Here is a 21,690-nt window from a genome sequence, read left to right on the forward strand (position 1 = left end):
AAGGTACTGCAAAACTATTTCTAACGAGCTGTAAAACATAGTTAATCAATTCCAGATCCAGTTAGCAATAAAAAAAATTTTTAAAAATCTATTCTTTTTTGCATAAATTTATATTTTTTAAAATGATCTAGGCAAAGGCGACTTCATTTCAGTTTGCGTGCAGTTCTAAGCAAAAAGAGAACTCATCCAGAGCCTACTTCTTTTTCATTTATTTGCATTCAGTTTTTTTTTCAATTTCAAGAGCCTCCTAGAAAAAATGGATCAAATACTTGTGTCTAAATCAAACAACGGTTCAATGTTTTCGGTATGGAGACAGCTTCATATTCCTGGCTTTTTGTTTGTTTGAGGCATTTTGGATACCGCGAAGGAAAAAAAAACTGCTGTAGACTTTTTGAAAGGCATGTATTTTATCAGCTTTTTTTAAACAAGAAGCGGGACGCTGATCCCAAAAGTCTGCCCTGATTCAGAACAATTTCAAAGTGTTTACCAGTTAGCATCTGTATGTGAATAAAAAAGCGAGAAACTGAAAGCCAATTATCCAATGATTACAGAAACCACAAATTATTTCTAGCACAAAATATTAACCTACAAGTGTTAAACGTTCAAGGCAAATAAAAAATAGTATTAGACAATTACAATGGAAATCTGCTGATGTAAATTTGTATACCTTAAGATTATCAATTTTTTTCAGACAAACTTAAAAAACATGATGTACAGCGAAAAAAACAACATTGAAAGAACAATGAAAATTGGTCCCAGTGTTCAATTAAAGTGTATATTTAATAAAAAGTCAGGAAAGATTAGGCAGATTTGTTATTGTCCGAAGAGATTTAACAAGATCCCAAAATTGTTTGCACAACGAATGCAAATTTACATGTCAAAGCAAATCTATTACGGAGACTTTTTGTATTATCCGAGCTTACTGACAACGCAGCTGTATATCTATAATGAAAGAAAGTAATGACATCTCACAATTTTGTCTTTTTCATATTTTTTTTTAAAAAAACTAAGAGCCAATGATAAGATCAAAACAAATTCAGATCAAAAACTCAGAGAAACGAAATTTGTTTTACAAGAAGTTTATTATTTTGCTGCACTCGAAAAGCTAGGTTTTGTTCTTTTTTGACAGCCCTAATTCTAGAGGGGAGGGGGTGTGCTTGTGTGTTACCTCCTTCGTCATAATAGCGCAGTTTGTAATTGTCTCCGTTCTCACAGATCTGGCAATTTTCCAGACTCAAGAGGAGCTGAGGGTATGTGGCGATGTCTTGAGTGGCACTGAAGTGGGAGTGCAGTAGAGCACCCTTGGGGAGTCTTCGCAGTATCTTGTACACCTGTATTAGTTTAAGACATATGTTAATTGGGATCAGGGGCAACCAAATTGATAATCAGACAAAATTGGACGATATATCGATTTACGTCTAATTACGAGCGAGGAGCTCACCGCGAATTAGAAACAGGGTCAAACTAAGACCAAAAGTAAGCATGTCTATCTCCAGACCGTTCCAAACAAAAAATGTCCAGATTTTTGTTGGCTCAAAATCGCCTATGACCAGATTATCGTGAGTTCATATCCAGACTTGCCTATGCGTTCGTTGATGTTACTAGTGCCGGTAAATTTGAACACGCGACGGTTCTTTTAGCGTCCATTTTATATCAACATTATATAAATTTTTATAATAGGATTCTAAGGCTAAACGTTTTCCTTTATGTTGCTGCAGAGAATCTCAATAAAAAAATGAAAATCAAATTTCAAATAGTTCAAAATAACAGCTAGAAGGTTGAGAGAGAACAACCTAATGTAAATTATGCGTAAGATAAATTTGATATAGACTTTTCAAGAAGCTCTACTTTTTCACCGCCCGCATCCGTGTGTCATAATATTTCAGTACTGAGTTAGAGAATTTCCATTACGATTTTTATTATGATCAGAGTTCTAATCATGACACTTTTTAGACATTTCGTAGAAAAAATCATCGTAAAATACTGAAGTTCTTATGATCAGAATGATTTTGTCCCTGCATTTATTCTGAACATTATGACCTTTTTTCTCTGCATTAATTCTGAGCATAATGACTTTTCCTCTGAATTTGCGCTAATCATTCTGACATAAAAATTCATGAACCTCATTAAAAAAACTAATAGGAAAACTCTAACTAATACAATCGAATGCTTTAAAAGGATAATTATCAAAAAAGAAAAGAGAAAATAATAAAAAATGCAAATAAATTTTATAAATTTTAATTTTATGGCAGGTAGTTTTGAGTTCACATTCTATTACTGAATTTGCTGAATTCACATTCCATTGGTGGGTCTGACGGCGGTGGTGAATTATTAGGGCTAATTAAATGGCTAGAGAAAAGAGGCCTTGAGGAGCAAGAAAGAACATGAGAATGGGTTATAAGAGATGCCCAAGTTCGACAGATTAAGACCAGTTGCTGTAATAGTTAGAGATGCTGTAAGAAAGAAATTCGCGTTGGAATCCAGTACTGGTTCATTTTCACAGTAGTTGCGCTTCTTAGACGCCTTAACAATAATTGATCAAATTAGTAGAAAAAATAAATGCAGACTTCCATTACGTTTCGTAAACAACATTTGCTGAATTCAGCGACAAAGCTTCAGACATTTTCACACTCGCGTACTTTCCTGATCTTAAAACATGTGTGCAGAAAACAGCCATCACACTGAGTAGATATACTCAGTACCATGTGGTTTTAGTCTTGTAATGTCTATAATTGATCAAATTTACACCCAGAGAATTCAAGCAGAATTCTTTAAAATAAGTGCATAAATCATGACCGCTTTTTATCAAACGGAAAATATTCGTAAAGTTGCCAATGAGTGGGCACTACTTCAGAAAATGTCAATGGACATAGAGCTGCCAATAAACTCTTCGAGTTAATGCATCGTATAATAACCTTGATATAAATAACTAAGTTAAGTATTAGTAGAATCACTTACGTTATTTTCTGGTGTATTCATGAATAACTTATGAGTGAGGAAGTAGACGGATGGCCTGTACATGGTTTCATCAGAGTAACTTGCGTTGAAGAGAGCCAACTTTTCCTGCGTGTAAATTCTGTTCAACAACTTGTCATTCTCTGTTAGGTCTTGCTTCGAACCGAATCGCCAGCCCGCCTCCTAAACCAATTTAAATACACTAATTAAACGAAATTAATACAATCGCTCGCATATTATATATATATAAATATATATATATATATATATATTATATATATATATATATATATATATATATATATATATATATGTATATATATATTCTCATAATCATTTTTGAAGGTCGTTGCATCAGATGACTTCCTCTTATGCTTCCATTCTACTTATAATGTTATACCAATGTTTTTAAGGGAAAAACGTATTTAAATCTTCAAGTCGGGATTCTCTAACTCTTGCAAAACTGCAAATATCTTTGCCAATTATAACGCAATGAAAGCCTTTTCTATCTATTCAATGCCAATCAAGCAGGATAACCGATACCAATCAAAACCATCTTGCAAGATAATGAACAGTTCTTCCATTTTTCTTGCAAAACTTATGCAGGAACTGAATTTTTCTGACCAGAATCTTGCAAGATTTTGAATTCTTTACTACATTCATTCACTACATGCTAAAGATGCCAATATTAAATAAGAAATAGCTAATCCTTTTTCGGAAAATTGTCTCAAAGTGATGTTAAAAGTTGACTGTTTGAGTTAAACACTTTAAAAAACGCTCTATTGAAATTTTGAGATTAACAGGAATTCGGTGAAAAAGAGTTCAAATTTCTGATCTGACCGCTTTATCAACTTACTGTCACGTACATACAAAATTGGGTACAACAGCACGGCGTGACAGTGACGGCATTCAGCAACGAAATAGCAAATTAACCTGCAACCGAATTAACCTCAATTGTTAGGCAAAGTTGACTCGTTGAAGCTCTTCCTATTTTTTCAATGTGCCGAGGGGATATATATATATATAGTCTTCCCTGGAAGTTATTTCACGTCTGATGAGTTCAAAAACCTATCACGCACAGATTTTTACGCCTCAAAATACATTAGACAGATTTGTTTGGACTAAAAAATACTCAATAGGTGTATAGTTCGTATCCATTTATCGGGGAAAATTGGATGCATTGATTTTGAAAATTTATGTTCATTTTTGAGAGTTTATCTGTATTGTACATCTGTATTGTTTATCTGTATTGTTTATCTGTACTGTCAAGCCAAAGCACGAAATCAAAATTATTCGCACCTTGAGTTGAAAATAGTTTTCAAAAAATAGTTTTTAAATTTGCTCATCGTATTATATAGACGGACTTCTCTTATGAAATAAGTCCCAATATTGACAGTTTTTGGTCAGCCCTTCCATAATTTTATCAAGCTTTACAAAATTTCTTATTTTTCCTTCAACAAAATAGGTAAATCGAAAATACTATTCAGTGGTCTAATAAAAGCATTCTCAATAGTTTCCGAAAGAACCTTATTTGCAAAATTTGCCAATTTCAATATGCAATTCTATTTGTTTAGAGTGTTAGTACCTTCTAATCTAAAACTGATGTACAATACAGATAAATAATTATTCAGATCGCAATATTTCTGTGCATTATTTATCCGTATCATGTCCTGTTTTGTAAGTTTTTGGCACTTTTCGTGCCAATTCATCACCAGTTGTGATATACCTTTCTGGCGCTCTCGTTAAGACTGTGCGTTTGCATGTATTTGAAATTTTTGTTTCGTCTTGCTTTTCAAGGGCCAGCGTAATTTAAGGAAATCGAAGAGGGAATCGAGGGGTGACTGTATGAAAAACAGTGCGAACATTGGTTAGTATCTACCACATCTCCCAACTTTGATATTTTATTTGGGTTAACAGAAAAGTTCTTTTATGCAGGACATTTCTTTTTTTTTCAACCTCTATGAATACGCAGACTAGCAACATTGTTTTAAGACCAATTATTTGCGAGAGAAATTATCGTTCTCAAAAAAATAAACGTTTCTAAAAAATCAAAAGTGCATATTGTGCATGTTGTACATAGTAAGCCCATTTGAATTTAGTACAGTAAAATTCATATACGATGAACACAATTTCAAGAAGTACCTAAATTGAAGGGCAATTAATTTAAGTCAAGTTTAGTTCTTTTCGTACCTCAAGTTAGCTTAGGGTTCACGTATACGTCTGTTATTTTTTTCCGCTTGGGGAACTATTTTTTCATGACCTAGTATTTCTTGCTCTTGGAGATTCATTCTCTTCTCTTTGCTTCTTCTAAAAATTCGCTCAATTTAATCCTTTTAATCTGCAATTGTGTTTATCTTTGAATTTAGCAGACAAAGTTGACCAGGCAATTCGCCGAGCGAATCCTTGTACAAAATTGTGTAAAGTGTGAGCGCTGAGCAAAACGGCGATTCTAATAAACGAAACCTTACTTGGACCGCAATTGCAGTACACACATCAGTTTGTGTAGGACATGGCGAAGTCAGTTTTTCACAAACAGACCCCTTTAGAGTATTGAATAATTTGAATAAAACTGTAGAGAACTGAAAACATCATTTTTTTTACTAAATATCACTAGCTATCATAATTAGCACATATATTGTTATCTGTTATATAACCCGTGTATAAGTACTAATATATTATCAATATCGTTTTGAAAAATTTTTCGTTAGTGCAATTTTAAAATCTGTCAAGAAAAGGGAAATGTACATAGTAAACTCATTTTTAATTTAGTGCATTAAAATTCATATACGATGTACTTATTTTAAAGGTGTACCTAATTTGAAGATCAATTATTATCAGTCAAGTTCTGTTCATTTCGTACCCCAAGTTAACTTAGTGTTCACGTATACGTCTGTTATTTATATTCCCACATCGGGAACTATTTTCTTCATTACCTAAGTATGTCTTGATCTTGGAGATTCATTCTCTTCATTTTGCTTCTCGTGAATAGTCGATCAATTTAATTCACCTAATCTGCAATCGTCCTTATCTTCAAGTTTAGCAGACAAGACTGACTAGACATTTCGCCGAGCGAATCCTTGTACAAAATTGTGTAAAACGTACGCGCTGAGCAAAGAGGCAATTCTAATAAATGAAACCTAACTTGGACCTCAATTATAGTACACAAATCTGTTTGTGCACGACAGTGAAAATGAAGCAGCTATGTGATATTTGCATCTATTGTTTCTTCTTGCATTTCAGGGGCAGCATAATTTAAAATGGGGGAAATGGAATGATGACTTTTTGACAACAGTGCGAACTTTGGTAGTATTCACCGCGTCTCTTAACTCTGATATTTTTGGGTTTCCAGAGAAGCTCTTTTATGCAGGACCCTTCTTTTTTTCAACCACTATTAAAACGCAGACTAAAAACATTGTCTTAAGACCAACCTTTTGCGAGAGAAAATATAACTTACGTAAAAATAAACGTTTCTATTAATTCCAAAGAGCTGATTGTGCATGCTGTATATAGTAAACTCAATTAAATTTAGTGCAGCAAAACTTATATACGATGAACATAGTTTAATGATGCACCTAATTTGAAAGGCAATTATTTTAAGTCAAGTTTAGTTCATTTCGTCATTTCGTACCCCAAGTGAACTTAGTGTTGACGTATACGTCTTTGTTTTATATTTTCGAGCACAATAAAAACGCATCTAATATTCTGAATTGTTTTTAACAAAACATGATACTATTATAAAACAAATGAGACTTTTTATAAAACACAAAAAATGTCCACCTCAAAGATTAAATTTGCTTTCTATGCTGGCTAACAATTGAGAATCATTGACAAAAATCCTTTGTAAAAACAACCTAACAGGACAAAAACCCGGAGTGCATGCGGAAATACAGAATACAGAAAATTTACGTCAAAGTACGAAAAATAAAATGAAACTCTGTCAAATTTTCAAAATACAGAAAATTGTTTAGCTCAAAGAGTTTATCCTCCTCACAAAAACCTGAGGCTGCCATGTTAGAACCCTCATAAGTGATAACATTAATAAATAATATTGCTGAACAAATTACGGAGGTGTGTGCTAGGCAAAGGCACTACTAACACAGATCATGATATGAAAAATCGAAGGACAGCATTGAACGAGTTGTTGTGAGCGGTAAAAACAAGAAAACCAATGATAGCTTATAAGAAGAAAGACTTTTTTAGAAACGTGTTAAATCTTCGATACATAAAATTTTGAACCTTTCCGTGGCTCTTTGGGTTGATTTTTCAAAAAGTGTATCTATACATATATTTAAATGTCAAAATGATTAAACCATATTTATTTTTTTTTAGAAAATGCATTTATTAGAAATGCATACGACTTTGCAAATTCTGTATAACTTCAGTGTTCGGTAAATAGGTAGCATTCTTGTTAACCTGGAGTTTCATTTTTTTAATCAATCCAGATCAAAATTTGCAATTAAATTTAAAATTTGTTTTTACTTGAGCAAAATTGAAAAAGTAATTGACATTAAAATAGAATTAGCAAAAGCATAGAAGAAATTTTCCCTGTTTAAAAAACGACAAATCATCCATAACAGATTTTTGTCGTTTTGGGATTTATCTAAAAAATTGCGAACCAAACATAACCTCTGTTTTCTAAACTTTAATCAATTTTGCAGATGAGCGTAAGCATAGATTAGCGCATAACACTTCTTCCTTTGAAAGATTTTTTGATGACTTTATAATCTGAAAAAGCTTTTGTATTTTTTCAAAATTATATGGCTGTAGAATAAGGTTATTATTACTTAGAAATGATGGATTTTTTTTTCAATTTGCCAATTTTGAAATTGGTTAGTTTTAGGAAATTTTAGCTAGATATACGATTTTTAGAGACATAATAACTTTTTTGCCCGTTTTTTTTATTTAATAGTCTGTCCCTATAAGCAATAGATTGATTAAAAAATTATGACTTTTCATAATCTGGTTTTCATTTCCTAGTTAGAATGATTTAGCTGGCCTTGTTTAAAAAAGGTACAATACAATTAAACTAAATTCTGAGATTTTATCAAAATTTTTCGGTTTTGCTCAAACTCATATTACACTTTATGCTGATCTCTTCATGCCTGATTTTTTGGATGTTCTGAATTGTTTTTATTTAATGAAAACAAGGGAGCGGGTCTATTGTGCCGTACATATCGGTAAAATGCGGAATGCTACTAGGGAATATGAATCAATGAGTCATAATATGAGAAAACAAAACTCCATTTTTCCGATTCAAGTAAAACTCAAGTAAACAAGGAGGCTCACTAATGTGCTTATGCACATAAAGTTTCGACCCCGCTCATCTGCATTTTTGGCATAAAGTCATTTTGGAATAAGGAACAGATAGAAAATCCAAAAAAATTCAAGTAATCTTCAAATATATGTGTATGAACAAAAAGATCGCAAACAACGCAGATAACTCAGTGGAGTAAAAACACCGCAGTAGATTGATGAGATCAGTCATTAATAAGAAAGCAAGATGAACAACAAAATCAAACAACAATAACAAAAAACATCAATTACTTCCAAAACTTTAAATCCATTCTTTTAAAAAGAAAATTGATAGCAAGGTCAAAAAAGCATAAAATAAAACTGAAACTCAACGAAACAACCTGTACCTCAATGGAAACGACATGGGACGACTCCATAAAAAAGCTTGGTAACAATTACACAAAAAAGAACAAAAAACAGCAAAGTTAAAAAATTGTCATAAATTTTTAAAAACAATTAGTTTCAAAGTAATGAAAACCATTAGAAACAAATTGAGACATCCAACAGTTTTTTGATTACATGCGCCCCTATAGGAGGGCAGAAACAACTCACCACACATCATTCAATTTTTTATGCGGTTACAAAAAAAACAACATATAGAGACAACACAAAAAAATTCAATGAAAACTTGCGAGAAAACGAGGCCAAAGCCCTAAAGGCATGTTTTGCCCCTCAAAATATGTTCAATTGATCCTTCCTCGAAACTCATAATGTGGCATTTGAGCTCTCTTTGATGAGAATAGGTAATAAGTAGACAAAAAAAGAAAAAAGGCAAAATTAAGTAATACTTTTGTATTTTTCGAAAACAATTATTTTCAAAGTCATGACGGCCTTTAGCTACAAAATGAAATAATTAAAAAGAATAAAAATTAAAAAATGTCTTTTTTCCTAATTTTGAAAACAATTGATTTCAAGGTCTTAAAAGCAATCATCAATCTACTCAAATCAAAAAATAGGCTCATTTATTCTTCCAGTAAAAATCAATGAGACCTGTCAACCCAGAAAAATTCATACGAATAGAAAGACAAAGTAAAAACAACATTTAAAAACATATGTAAAAAGTTCAATTAAATTCTTCGAGAAAGGGGTGTAGAAGCCAATAAAACCATAATCCATGACTTTAAAGATTTTTATACGTTCAATTGTGCCTCATTTTGAACGCCAGTAGTATTAGAAAGAGGAGGAAGAAAAAACAATATTTCACTGCTGACCCAAAGCTACCAGCTGAACGAAATAGGAGAAAAAAAGTGGGAAAGTTCAATAAGCAATAGTTTATATAAAAAATCAAACAATTTTAAAAGTCAAAAAGATAAAAGTCTTTCGAGTAAAGAAACTAGCTACAATATTTTGGAACTGCTTATGGAGCTATATGGAATTATCAACATCGAGCTCTGATTTGAATTGTTCTTTTGTTAAATAACAAAAAAGATCATTTTTTTTTAAAAAAAGACCGACTGAGTACAATTTGAATTATTCTTGGACTGCAACCACCCAAGATTGGACCAAAACCAGCCTTGCTATTGCTATTTGTTCGTTGCAAACATTTAATTGATTCAAATGTATTAGATCTAGACAATTTGTTAGTTAAAGATCAAAAATAAATGCTATGTTTTTGATAATCATAGAGTTGATTTAGCAAAAAAAGGCAAAACTTTAATTCCAGAATACTCTAAAAGGAAGTGGAGGTAATTGTAGATCTTTTTGTAGTTTACAATGATTGTGTTAGTTGTTTATGGATGTGTAAATTAATCAAAGTGGACTAAATTTTTTTTCGGGTAATTTTTGATGAAAAAAGCTGAATTTCGAAAAGACAGTACTGTTGCTAACATTTTTTACATATTTTAGCAAATTTGACGAAATTTTAGGGAAAGAAACCCCAAAATGTGAACAAAAATAACGCAAATAGGTCTAATTTTCACATTTCAGACCATGCTAACTCGCTCTAGAAAAATAATTTTAAAAAGAATTTTAGTTCCATATTCAACATTGGACGGGCTTTTTAATGATACCGCTCACAACTCTCTACGATGAATATATCGATCGGTCAAAATTGTGTGAACAAAAAAAACCAGTTAGTTCCTCCCCCCTCAAGAGGGGTCGGAACAAAAAACCTAAAAAAGAGTAACCGCATTAAATTAGATTATCAGAAACCATAAAACTAAACAAAAGACATTTTATATCTCAGAATCTGATTAACTGCCTCATAACTGATAAAAATATTTCCAGATGGGTTGAGATTTATTTTAAAAACCATTTTTTGAACAATAATCTTAGCGAGATTTTTGTTATAACCACAGAACCGAACAAAAAAATGGATTGAGGACGAATTAACAATACAGTTTGTTTTGGTTGAATACAGGTGAAGTTTGACAGCTTAGAGCAACGAACGCAATTATAAAAGTGAAAAATTGGGTCAGGTTTTCATAGCAATAGATGCAAATGCTGTATAAAATACTTAGACCAAATCAGCACCTATACTGCAAGATCTCGCGCTCGAGTGAGAAAGAGACAGGATAGGCGGTTGCTATTTGAGTATTCGTACTAGATAAATGTTTTCTCTTGCAAGATATTCGGCCTAAAAGATTCTAGTACGTGCTATTCTCTACACGGCTTCTTCAGTAAATTACTTTCTAGCGTAATCATCATTAACTAAAGTGACTAAAATAACGCAGACAGTCGGACAAAGTTTTGAATCGATTGAAATAAAAGCCATTGAACACTTTCAGTGCACTTTCAATTTCAAGGTAAAAACGATTGTCAAAATTTCCCCAAAAGTACCCTTTTCAACACTCATTCGAAATTAACGCAGTATGTCTCTAAAATTCAACTTCTTTCAATAGCGTGTCCCTGGATCATAGTAATTCAGCGCTGAATCATAGTACTTGCTAGACTGTGTTTTAGTCTGGCCAGATTATGATCCCTAAATCTGTTACTTACCACCTCCAGAATGTGTTTTCTCTGCTCGTGATAATCTGTCTGCGATTCCTGTTGTTTCGCCCGAAATCCTTTTATGTCGTTCATCAAAGCTTTCGTTAGCTGATAAGAGTTCCACTCAGATGTCACTTCGACATACTGTAAACCGGCAGAGAATGAATGTCCACTCGCGGTCTCTTTATACGATTCCACCCATTCAAAGTTGCTCCAATAATTTGCGTCACTTTGTGAACTCACTCCAATCGATATCTGAACTAAATACAACTCAGCCGTAACAACCAAAAACTTTTGCAAAAATTTCATATTCTATATTTGAAAATTTGCAGCAAAAAGACAGTGGTCTGAATTTAAAACGAAATTTCAACAAAATGCAACCATCAGCTGTCAATTTGAAGATTTGTTAGAAAGCAAACATGTTGCGACAAATTATTACTTCTACCAGGGGTATGATAAACAGAAGAGTTGCGACATTTGAAGAGTCCCCTCCTTGCAATTATCATTAGGTACACAATAAAAACATTTAGACAAAATTCAACTCAACTCTCAATTGTTATCTAAGCTAAAACAAATATATCTAAGTATTGCGACACAAAATTACCCATTTCTTGGGGACATCAGAGCTTCTCCTTTTAACGGTCTTGTAACGATTAGCATCAGAACAGGGTTAAAAGGACAAGTTTTTTTTTACCCCTTTTCATGTTTTTTAAAGAAGCAAAATTCTCATTTTATGAATGAAGCCAATTAATTTGAGTCCTACATAAAATTGAACAAAAAAAAAGAGACTCAACCTTAAAACTTAACGTAGTCGCCAATTTAATGAATGTGAAAATCTGCATATTATTGACACTTAAAGCCGCACATTTTTCATACTATAAAGAGGTTATTGGATACTAATATTTCACTCTCCACTGTTGACTCTTCCGAAACTTATAATCTCAAGCTTTGGCAATGTCAACAAAATATGAAAAGCTTCTCAAGACCACGTCTACAAAGAGTTTCCTGTTTGTTATGATGACATAAAAATCTGTTTTGGGAGAAATTCCTAACTAAAGGACATTATAATGCTTTAACTCTTATGGTATAAATAGTTTCTCACGAAGCTGTTTTTCGGTAACAATTTTGTTAGTGAACTTTTAGAAATTTGGTCAACTATCTAGCGACGGGACATTATTGTCCCCATAAATATCATGTGGCAAAGTGCGCTTACCTTGACATATTCTGTAAACTATATCCAGTAAGCCACTGGTCACATCGATATACAAAATTTCGATGTTCAGTCCAAGACAGATAGGGTAAATTGATAGGGTAATTGAAAAAAAATCCCGGTTTAAATTAGTCAACAGTGTTTAAGGAAGACAACGCCTCCCATCAAATCATTCTGAAGAACTAACCCTGATTCAGAAATCTCTTGTCATACTTTTGAGCGGTCAGATTCATTTCTGACTCCGTTCACACAAAGCCATCTCTGATTAGACAGAAATCAAGACAGATCGGGTCAGTAACTTTCATCACATCATCTTGCCATCATTGCGCAGGTTTTTGTTCGTTTTTGAGGCTATACAGGAACATGTTACTACGTTTATTTTGCAAGATCAAAGATCTATACATTTATTATGTATAATGCAAAATTGACAACAATTACTCAAAATTCTTCAGACAAACCTAACTTTTACCCAACCCTAGTCAATACCGGGTGGTTATCTTGCAGGAATGAGGATAGATAGTTATCGTCCAAAATCTGGCAAAAAAATGATAATTTTGCAAGATTCTGAAAACGGTTTATCTGGCAAAAACTACACTCTAAATAATGAATAGGTAAATTTACCTGAACAGTGTGCAGGTAAGGCCAGGTGCAGGCAAAATTTACCTGCACAATTTTCCCCGGAATTGCTTACCTGCACATTATTCAGGTAATTTACCTTTAATTTTTTTGTGATTTTAATGTATCAATTTGAAGCAAAAATTTTACAGGAAAACTGAGTTTGAAAATAAAATTCGTAGCTTGTCTTTTCAAACAAAAAAGACGATTCCATGAAGCTTCCCTATGATTTTTCCAAAACTGGAAAAAAGTGAACCAAAAATTTAAAATACTAATCATTAAAATACTTTTATAACATTTTCAAGGTTTCGTAAATTGCTCTGTCACTTTTTCAGACCGGAAGTTACTATTGATAAAAAATGAAAAAAAATTGGTGAACAATGAAAATAATTTTGTTAACTAAACTGAAAAAATTTCCTCTTGCACTCTGCAAAAACACCTATACCCGGAACCGCAAAGTCGGCTAGTTCCAAGCATCCACTGCTCTAAGGAAAAATTTGCTTCGGCAAATGGAGGACTGAGATTTCGGGTCTCTGTTTTTTTCCTTGACTGATAGAGTCTGGTGAACTCCTTCTGGAGATCAATGCACCGTCTCTGTTTGTCAAGGAAGCTCAAGAGGCCCATGCAAAATCTAAGAAAAACTTTGCATCGCTCCCTGCTCAAACCCTGTTCCTCCCACGACTCAATTGTTTTCAGTACAGTTGTGTCGATCTGATAAAAGAACACGCAAAATTTCAAAAAATATAAAACAGTGCTTCATAAAAAAAATTCCTTGATAAAATGGTTTACTGAATTACTTTTTCAAAACATGTATATGACATACTTAATGCGCTTCAATGGAATACAAATAGTTACAACAAACGAGTTTTCGTATTTCAAATATTTTATTTAATTAATGATAGAAAACAGTAAAAGCTCAACTAGCGTTATCTTAATCTGACAGAAATTATTTATCTTGTAAGACCCAGGCACAAAAATGGTTATATTGTAGCAATCTGACAGATAAATGGTTATCTTGTAGGAATCTGGCAGAAGTTGATTATCTTGGGGGAATCTGAAAAAAATGGTCATCTTGTAGGAATCTGGACGTTAATATTCACCAAAACATTTTCTAGAGCAGCCACATTTTTGAAAAGTTATAAACTTTTGTATTAGTATTTGATAGAAATAACTTACTCTGAATGAGACACTGAAAGAAGCCCTGTGAGATGAAAAATGGGAAGGAATCAGTTCAAATTAAAATGTGGTTGGTGTATAAAAAAATGGTACACTGAAATGAGCATCTGTTAGGGAAAACAAAATACATCATTGTGGCAAAAATTTGACGTAATGATGACAATATAAAGGATCAAGCACTTGAGCTGCGAAGAATCTACTAAAGTATGAACAGAATCATTTTTAATGATTTGGGCTACGTTTTTTTCATATAGATTGACTGACCTCTTCTTCGATTAGCTCATCTAATTGGTCGAGAAAGTTAAAAAACCCGAAAAAATCTATAAAACAACAAAAATTTCATTGGGAAGAAATTTTTTTCATGTGAATATAACAATAGGCTCAAAACGTGATAACAGCAATTAGATTTTTAAGTCTGACAGCTATAGCAAGAGCCCTTTTTTTTCAACATAAGTTAACTTAACAAATTTGAAAATTTTTTGAAATATATCCATGATGATGGATGCCAAGTTTTTTTTGATTAAATGAGTTAATTTGTAAATAAAATAAAAATTGCATTACAGGACATTTACGATGAGTAACTGATATATTGATCAAGTGATCTCTGCCACTACTCAAATCTAGATAATTTTTAAAAGGCAATTAATAAGAGTCAGTGATATTTCGGTCACGAGATTTGCTTCGTTATTTTTTGGAACTTTTACTATGTAGAGTTAATAAAGCAGCAAGCAAAACATATATCAGATGTTGTTTACAGGTTTTTCCGGGGGAATTATATTTCTTATAACATTGGGGTGGACTTTGTTTAAAAATAGAAATTCTTTAAAAAGTACAAAGTTACAGTTTGGGTAATCTTTGACACATAGGGAACTGAATAGGAAAAAAACAGGGTGAAACAGGGTAATTCATGATAAAATTGCTGTGGTTTTGATAAAATCGTTACTAACAAAAGATGCCGGGTTCTTTGGGTCAAAATTTGTCAAAGTTTTGGCAATTTTTTTTCGGTAAATTTTGGATAAACTGAATGCAAAGTCGCTATAAAAAGTGGCGTAAAATTGGATCGTAGTGAGACAAATGTCAAATTAGGCTATTTTTTGATAAATTTCTGGTAGTTTTGGGTATAAATTGAGTATATATTAAAAAAATTTTAAGTAATTTTTGTTTAAATTTTTGGAAGAAATGGGTAATTGTAACAAAAATTAGGTCGATTTGAGATGAAATGTGTTTTTATAATACAAATTGGATATTCGTTCGTAAAATTTGATAAATGGATTTTATAGTAGAACATGATTTTATGTCAAGAATAGGGATTTTGTGACAAAACAATGCTGTATTTGTGGTAAAATTGATTGTTCCGAATCCCACTTTAGTGGGGAGGGAGGAACTATATACTCAACTGTGTTTTTTTTGTTCAGTCAATTTTGGCCGATCGATATATTCATCGTACAGAATTGTGAGTGGTATCATTGAAAAGCACATACATCCTAGAATATGGAATTACAGAGATTTTTGTTTTTTACAGGGAGTTATGGAGTATTAAATTTTTATGAACATTCAACTGTTTTTGTTCACATTTTCAGTAATTTTTGCTAAACTTTGGCACAATTTCGGTAATACAATTTAAAATAAGTTTAAATTTTTAACGACAGAGTGTTATTGTTACCGTAAGAGATATTTTTACCGTAAGGGCATTGCTGAATTATTTTTATGAAGTTTTATGGGCTAAAATGTTTCGATAAAGTTTTAAAAATTCGAACTTTTTCATCAAAAAATTGGCACAAAATATGCTTTTTTGGTCCACTTTGTTAAAGTTTGCCAGACGTAGTGACCTAGAAATTTTAACATAGACTCCGTAACCTATAAAAAGAGCACTAGGTGAATTTAGGCGCCCTATAAAAGTCTCCTGAAATTAAAGTTTTGCCGTTTTTTGCATACTTATCTCCATAATTATACAAAATTCTTTTGTTTTTTTTTAATATTTGAAGAATTCCACTCAACAATTGGTCTAATTCGCAAACACCTGGAATATTTGGGCAATTTCTTGGGCGTGCGGTAAAATTGGGGATAGATTCAATATTATCATGTATTCCTAGAATCAGAAACTTTCGATTTTTATTTTGATGCTGCCTTCTTTCAAAAAATTTTGCTTGTTCTTTTAATGTTAATTCTTGACAAAAAGTTTTTTTTCAAGGCTCCACCAATGACAGCTGCCGCTTAAGTAAGCATGTAGATAGAATCTGTTTTCAGGGAACCAGAAGATTTTAATGGCTTTGAGGAATGTGTTTGTTTTAAGGAAATTACACTCATTTTTTTGAACTTGTCAATTTCTTATATTGATATAGTCAATTTTTGAGTATTCTCAGTAAACACAGGTCAAATTTTCTTCTCTATAGATTACAATCTAATTTTGTGGCGGATCGTTTTAACGGAAGGTTTTCTTGCTTTAAATACTACGAGTTTTCATACAAATTTTTATGATTTTTTTGCATAATGGCCCATTTTTGCTGTTGTCTTTGTTTCTTTGGTAAATTGTCACAACAGATAACAGTATAACTGAAAGCTTTAAAATTTTGGAATGGAAAATTTTTTGTTTTCATTTCATTTGGTTATAAGGGCTGCGACACCATTCTCTTGAAGAATTTGGTAGAGTTTTTATTTTTGCCATCTGTTTGTTTTTAATTTTTGTTGTCGTATGCCAAATATTTGATGATGAAAGGTCTCAGTGGCCAAAAATAGAAAAATAATTGAACATAATAGCTGATATCGGTAAATAGATAAGGGTTTTATTGACTTTCAAACTAAATTCCTAAAAAGAGAGTAATTGCATTCTTCAACTTATCCTTTTTGTTCAGATTCGGGTTTATTATCTTATTTTACAATGTTGTATCATTTTCGTAACTTCGCATTATTTAGAGCCTTTTGTAGTGTTTTGTTGAATCAAACAATAAAGTCTCTGTTGTATAAACGTTTTGACTGATGCCTTCAGGCTGAGACAATTTGTTTCAGAAGAATTTTGCGAATTTTAGATACTTTTCATTTTTTGTGCTTCTTTTGGCTGTCAATTTGTGACAACCGTTTTACAAATAAAACTTTATGATGATCAAAAGAGAAGCAGGTGAAAATTTTCAAGTTCTGGATAATTTTTAATATAAATTTAATGGTTTCAACAAAGTGGTTTCGTATAATTGTGTGTGAAATTTTTTAGTTAGGCTTGTACTTAATGTTAATTTGTAGTCCTATGATTTAGTGTCACTAATATAAGGCGCATTTAGTTTTTCAGTTAGTTGCAAAACAAACTGTTCCTTATTTTAGTCAAAAGTTTTTGTTGTCTATGAATTTTGAAAATATATGTTTTTAAAAAAAAAGACAATAGAGTTTTGAGAATTGCCAATCTTATTTCTGTAAACTTGTTAACTTGTAGTTTAGCATCTCTAATGACAGGTCAAGTCATTTATCTATTGAAATACAATTTGCTCTTCATAACGGTTTTATTTTCCTCAAAAGGTCTTTTTGCTTGGTACAACCAGTTTTCATAATACATTCGTGATTTTTACATAATCGACCCTTTTTTTGTAGATTTTTGTTTTCTTTTCACAGTTTTTCAATAATGGGCGTCATTTGATTCACAATTGTTTTCAGTTTAATAAAATGCAATCGAAGATTTTCAATGTTTTTAATGAAGAGCCTAATGTTAATTGGCTGGGACACCGTTTTCGGGCAAATTTTTCGTTCAATTTTTTTTCTTTTTGCCTGCAATCGTCGTTCTTTTTGCAGTCGTATGACGTATCCTGGATAGTGAAAGTTCTCAATCACTCTCTGTGGAGTTATAAAGGAATCCCTCATTGAGTTCATATGATGCATAATTTTTCTAAGCAGCTCGAAATTTTTTCTTTTCGAAAAAGCAATGTTTTATTAAATTTTGCCCTTTTGCTCATTTCTTCTCGACTTGTTAACAAGTCGCATTGCGTATAAGTTCCATATTTTGTTCTAATAAAGTACAGGTTAACCTTCTTAGTATAAGTTTTATCTGATGCCATCTTGTTTTGTTTATTATTGATTTTCAAAAAATGTTCAACGAACTTTGGTTTTATTTAATATTTGAAACTATTTGACTTTTATCGCCGTCTTTTCTGGTAGTCATATTATGGCAGTCACAGGTCTCATAGGCCCTCTAAGGTAGATTGTTTTATTCATTTATTAGTTTGTTGAACGACATGTTGCCGTGTTAATTTTTTTTATCTCTTCCTCATTTGTTAGACAATTAAGTGAAAATGTAGCTAAATTAAGTGAAAAAGATAACAAACTTGAGTCAAAAATGGTTGATTTTTGACAAATTTTTGTTAAATTTTTAATGAATTGGACAAAATTGGGAACAATTTCGATCTAATCAGTCAGTTTTGCCCAAATTGTATTCAATTTTGTCTAATTTACCTAAATTTTAAGAACATTTTGTCAAAAATCAACAATAAGATCAGACTATAACAATATCATTGCATTAGGTAAGAGAAAGCAATTAAATCAACCAAACCCACTTCCTCTTAGTAATTAAGTTAATCTGACGTGTATTTTGTTTTCACTCATCTTATCTTCTGCTCCATCTATACCTAATCATGTTGCACAGGTATGTCTTAGGAAACTTGTTTAAAGTAAGCTATATCTAATCTTTATACATAGTTACGTCGTTTTACCCCTTGGTCTGCTCATATATTACTACTATTGCTTTGTGAACAAATTCACGTTGGCAGCATAAATTAGTGTAGCCAACCATTGAAAAGACACATATGAAGCTCTTTGTTCATTCAAACAACTTAAAAAGTTTCTCAACTCTATTCCAACCAGAAATTTACCTTTGTGCAACTAGATAGCACCTTTGTGCATTCCTGATTGCAACTGCTGCGATTTTTACCACTAACGTTTGGGTTTCCTACAATTCAAAATATTAAAATGTATTGGTGCGTTGTGTTGTCGTTAGTTCTCTGATTTTTGCACAACTTTCGAGACATTTTCTGGTCATTGAGAAGGAATTTAGGAGCTGTGGCTTAAATTACGAGTAGTAAGACGAACGGAACTTTTTGCATGGAACTTTTTCAGTTTTTTTAAAATGTACAGCGAGAAATTGTTTTTTTTTAACGAATTTCCTTTGTGTGCGTTGACTTTTTTATTGAATATTTTGAAAGTGATTTTTGTGCTCTAATTCTTGCTTTCTGAAAATGATACTTCCCAGATTTAGCCAGTTTTTGTAGTTGTATGAGTGGTTCTGTCACTTAGTCGCACTAATCAATGTTATCATCAGCACATTGACGAGTATTTTGAGAACACAAATTTTCTAAATGTCTTTACTGTTGTCGTTTCACGCTGTCTCTGTGGTTTTCTTCAAACTTGCTATTCGCTGTCTAAAGTCGCTAGCTAAGTGTACATCCTTTTTATGTTAGAATATCGATCAAACTATAGTCTTAAACTTAGTGAGAATTAGAAAGAAAGTTTAACTTACCAGATTAGAAAGACAAAAGCAAATAGTTTTTGATTAGAGAATTTATATAAATGAATCGTAAAGAAATGGTGCTTAGAATCAATATTCGGTGCAAATTGGTAAATCTAGAAAACTAATTTTAGAGTGAGATTATTTGATGTAAAATCTTCCCAGCATGTATTGAATGAGTATGATACTACAGGAAATGTGAACGAATTCTTAGAAAAGTGTAAATGCATACCATCTATAGTACCCCCTGCGACTGATTTCTGGGAAAAATGCAGAATCACACCATATTGGGTTACCCCTGAGACCCCAACTGTAAATCGTGGTGCTAAAATTAGTTTTGTATCTTGACTTTCTCGCACTGATAATGGGTATTTATACAGCTGATCTTTGAGCCTTTTTTCATGTCCAAAATCAAATCACCATCTTGATCTAGTAATCAGATCTCTCCTGTAAATCTCTAAATTCTACTATAAAAATATCATTCTTGTTGTTCTCTCATTTTGAGAAATTAATTTTTCTACTTAGTTAAAAACGCTGTTTATTCCGCTTGCGAAAACCATAACCCAACAGGTTATTGTCCCAGCAATTTTCTAAGTCATAAAACTGATTTCTAAAACAAAACTAATTTGTTGTTGACAGTCATTATCCATTTATGCTTAGTACTTTTTATTTTCACAACTGTTTTGCCTGCTCAAACTACGATGGATCAACAGACAGTGAAGCTGCTGACCTACACAGGAAAGGCACAGGACTTTCCAATCTGAAGCACAAGATTTGTGGCAATGATGCAGACAACGGGACTCTACAAATCACTACATGGGGCAGAGGAGCAAGCCAATGAGCCTGCACCACTAGCCAATGGGGCGAGCAATGATGAAAAGAAGAACCACAAGGTGCTGAAGGATGAATATGAGAAGGAAGTTGCAGACATCAAGGAGAAACGGAACAATGTGTGATGCCATCTGGCACTGACTCTAGATGCAACAACCCTCATGCTGATGAGACATGACTATGTGGGAGATGACGGCTTCGGAGATGGAGTAGAAGGTTGGAAGCTTTTGCAAGAGAGATTTCAGAGTGTGGAGACGCCGACAGTGGTGACTTTGGTGGCACAGTTTGCTCGACTGCAGCTCGAGGATGCTGAGGATTTGGATAGCTTGTTCATCAGAGGACTTGCTAACAAGGCTACAAGAAGCAGGGGAAACACTCTCAGTGACCCTCTTCAACGCCTTTGTCCTCAATGGTCTGCCAATGAGGTATGAAAGTTTTGTTATACAGGAAAGCTTTAACCCGGCAACGAACTTCACAGAGTTGAGGAAAAGGCTGCAGAACTTCCGTGAGAGCACAGCACAGATGCACAAAGGACAAAGTGGTTCAGCGGCACTGTCAGTGGAGCGTGACTTCAAGAAGGAACCCAAGAAAAGAAAACTGCTTTGTGTGTGGCATCCCCGGACACTTTTCCAAGGACTGCAGGAGGAAAGAGACAGCACAATGCAGTAATTGTGGTGAGAAAGGTCACAAAGACAGGGCATGCAAGAGACAAAGAGATGGCGGCAAACAAGAGTCAGTGGCAATTGAACCAACATTGGCTTCACCAGGCGAGGAATACTGGGCAGCTCTTACCCAGTGGAAGACAGCAGGCATGCTGGTGGACAGTGGTTGTACAAATCACATAGTGTTGAACATCGATGCGTTCCTGGACTTTGTGCTCTTTCAATCAGTGATCAGAAATACCAACAGAGAGGCTTCCAGAGTGGTGGGCAGATGTTGTGTGAGGATCAGCATGCCCTCAAATAAAGGGGAATTCCAATGCGAATTCAAAAATTTTTTGTGTGTGCCAGATATTCTTCAAACCTCTTATCAGTCTCAAGATGCAGGGAGTGGGGACATAGCTTCACAATCAACAAAAAAGGTTATTGTCCCAGCAATTTTCTAAGTCATAAAACTGATTTCTAAAACAAAACTAATTTGTTGTTGACAGTCATTATCCATTTATGCTTAATACTTTTTATTTTCACAACTGTTTTGCCTGCTC

General features: G+C 33.0%; 1 protein-coding gene across 1 annotated transcript in view; it reads right to left on the minus strand.

The window, feature by feature from the left end:
• Positions 1–11,565, minus strand: part of LOC142334513 (adenosine deaminase-like) — a 28,549-nt gene extending 16,984 nt beyond the window's left edge. The window contains exons 1-3 of the mRNA XM_075382608.1: positions 11,185–11,565; positions 2,959–3,138; positions 1,169–1,331 (exon numbers count right to left, since the gene is read on the minus strand). Coding sequence (XP_075238723.1) covers positions 1,169–1,331; positions 2,959–3,138; positions 11,185–11,484 — 643 coding nt within the window. The 5' untranslated portion in view covers positions 11,485–11,565. The remainder of the gene's footprint in view (positions 1–1,168; positions 1,332–2,958; positions 3,139–11,184) is intronic.
• Positions 11,566–21,690: the final 10,125 nt, after the last annotated feature.

The sequence above is a fragment of the Convolutriloba macropyga genome, chromosome 2, assembly GCF_964194025.1.
Source record: "Convolutriloba macropyga chromosome 2, txConMacr16.3, whole genome shotgun sequence".
NCBI lineage: Eukaryota > Metazoa > Xenacoelomorpha > Acoela > Convolutidae > Convolutriloba > Convolutriloba macropyga.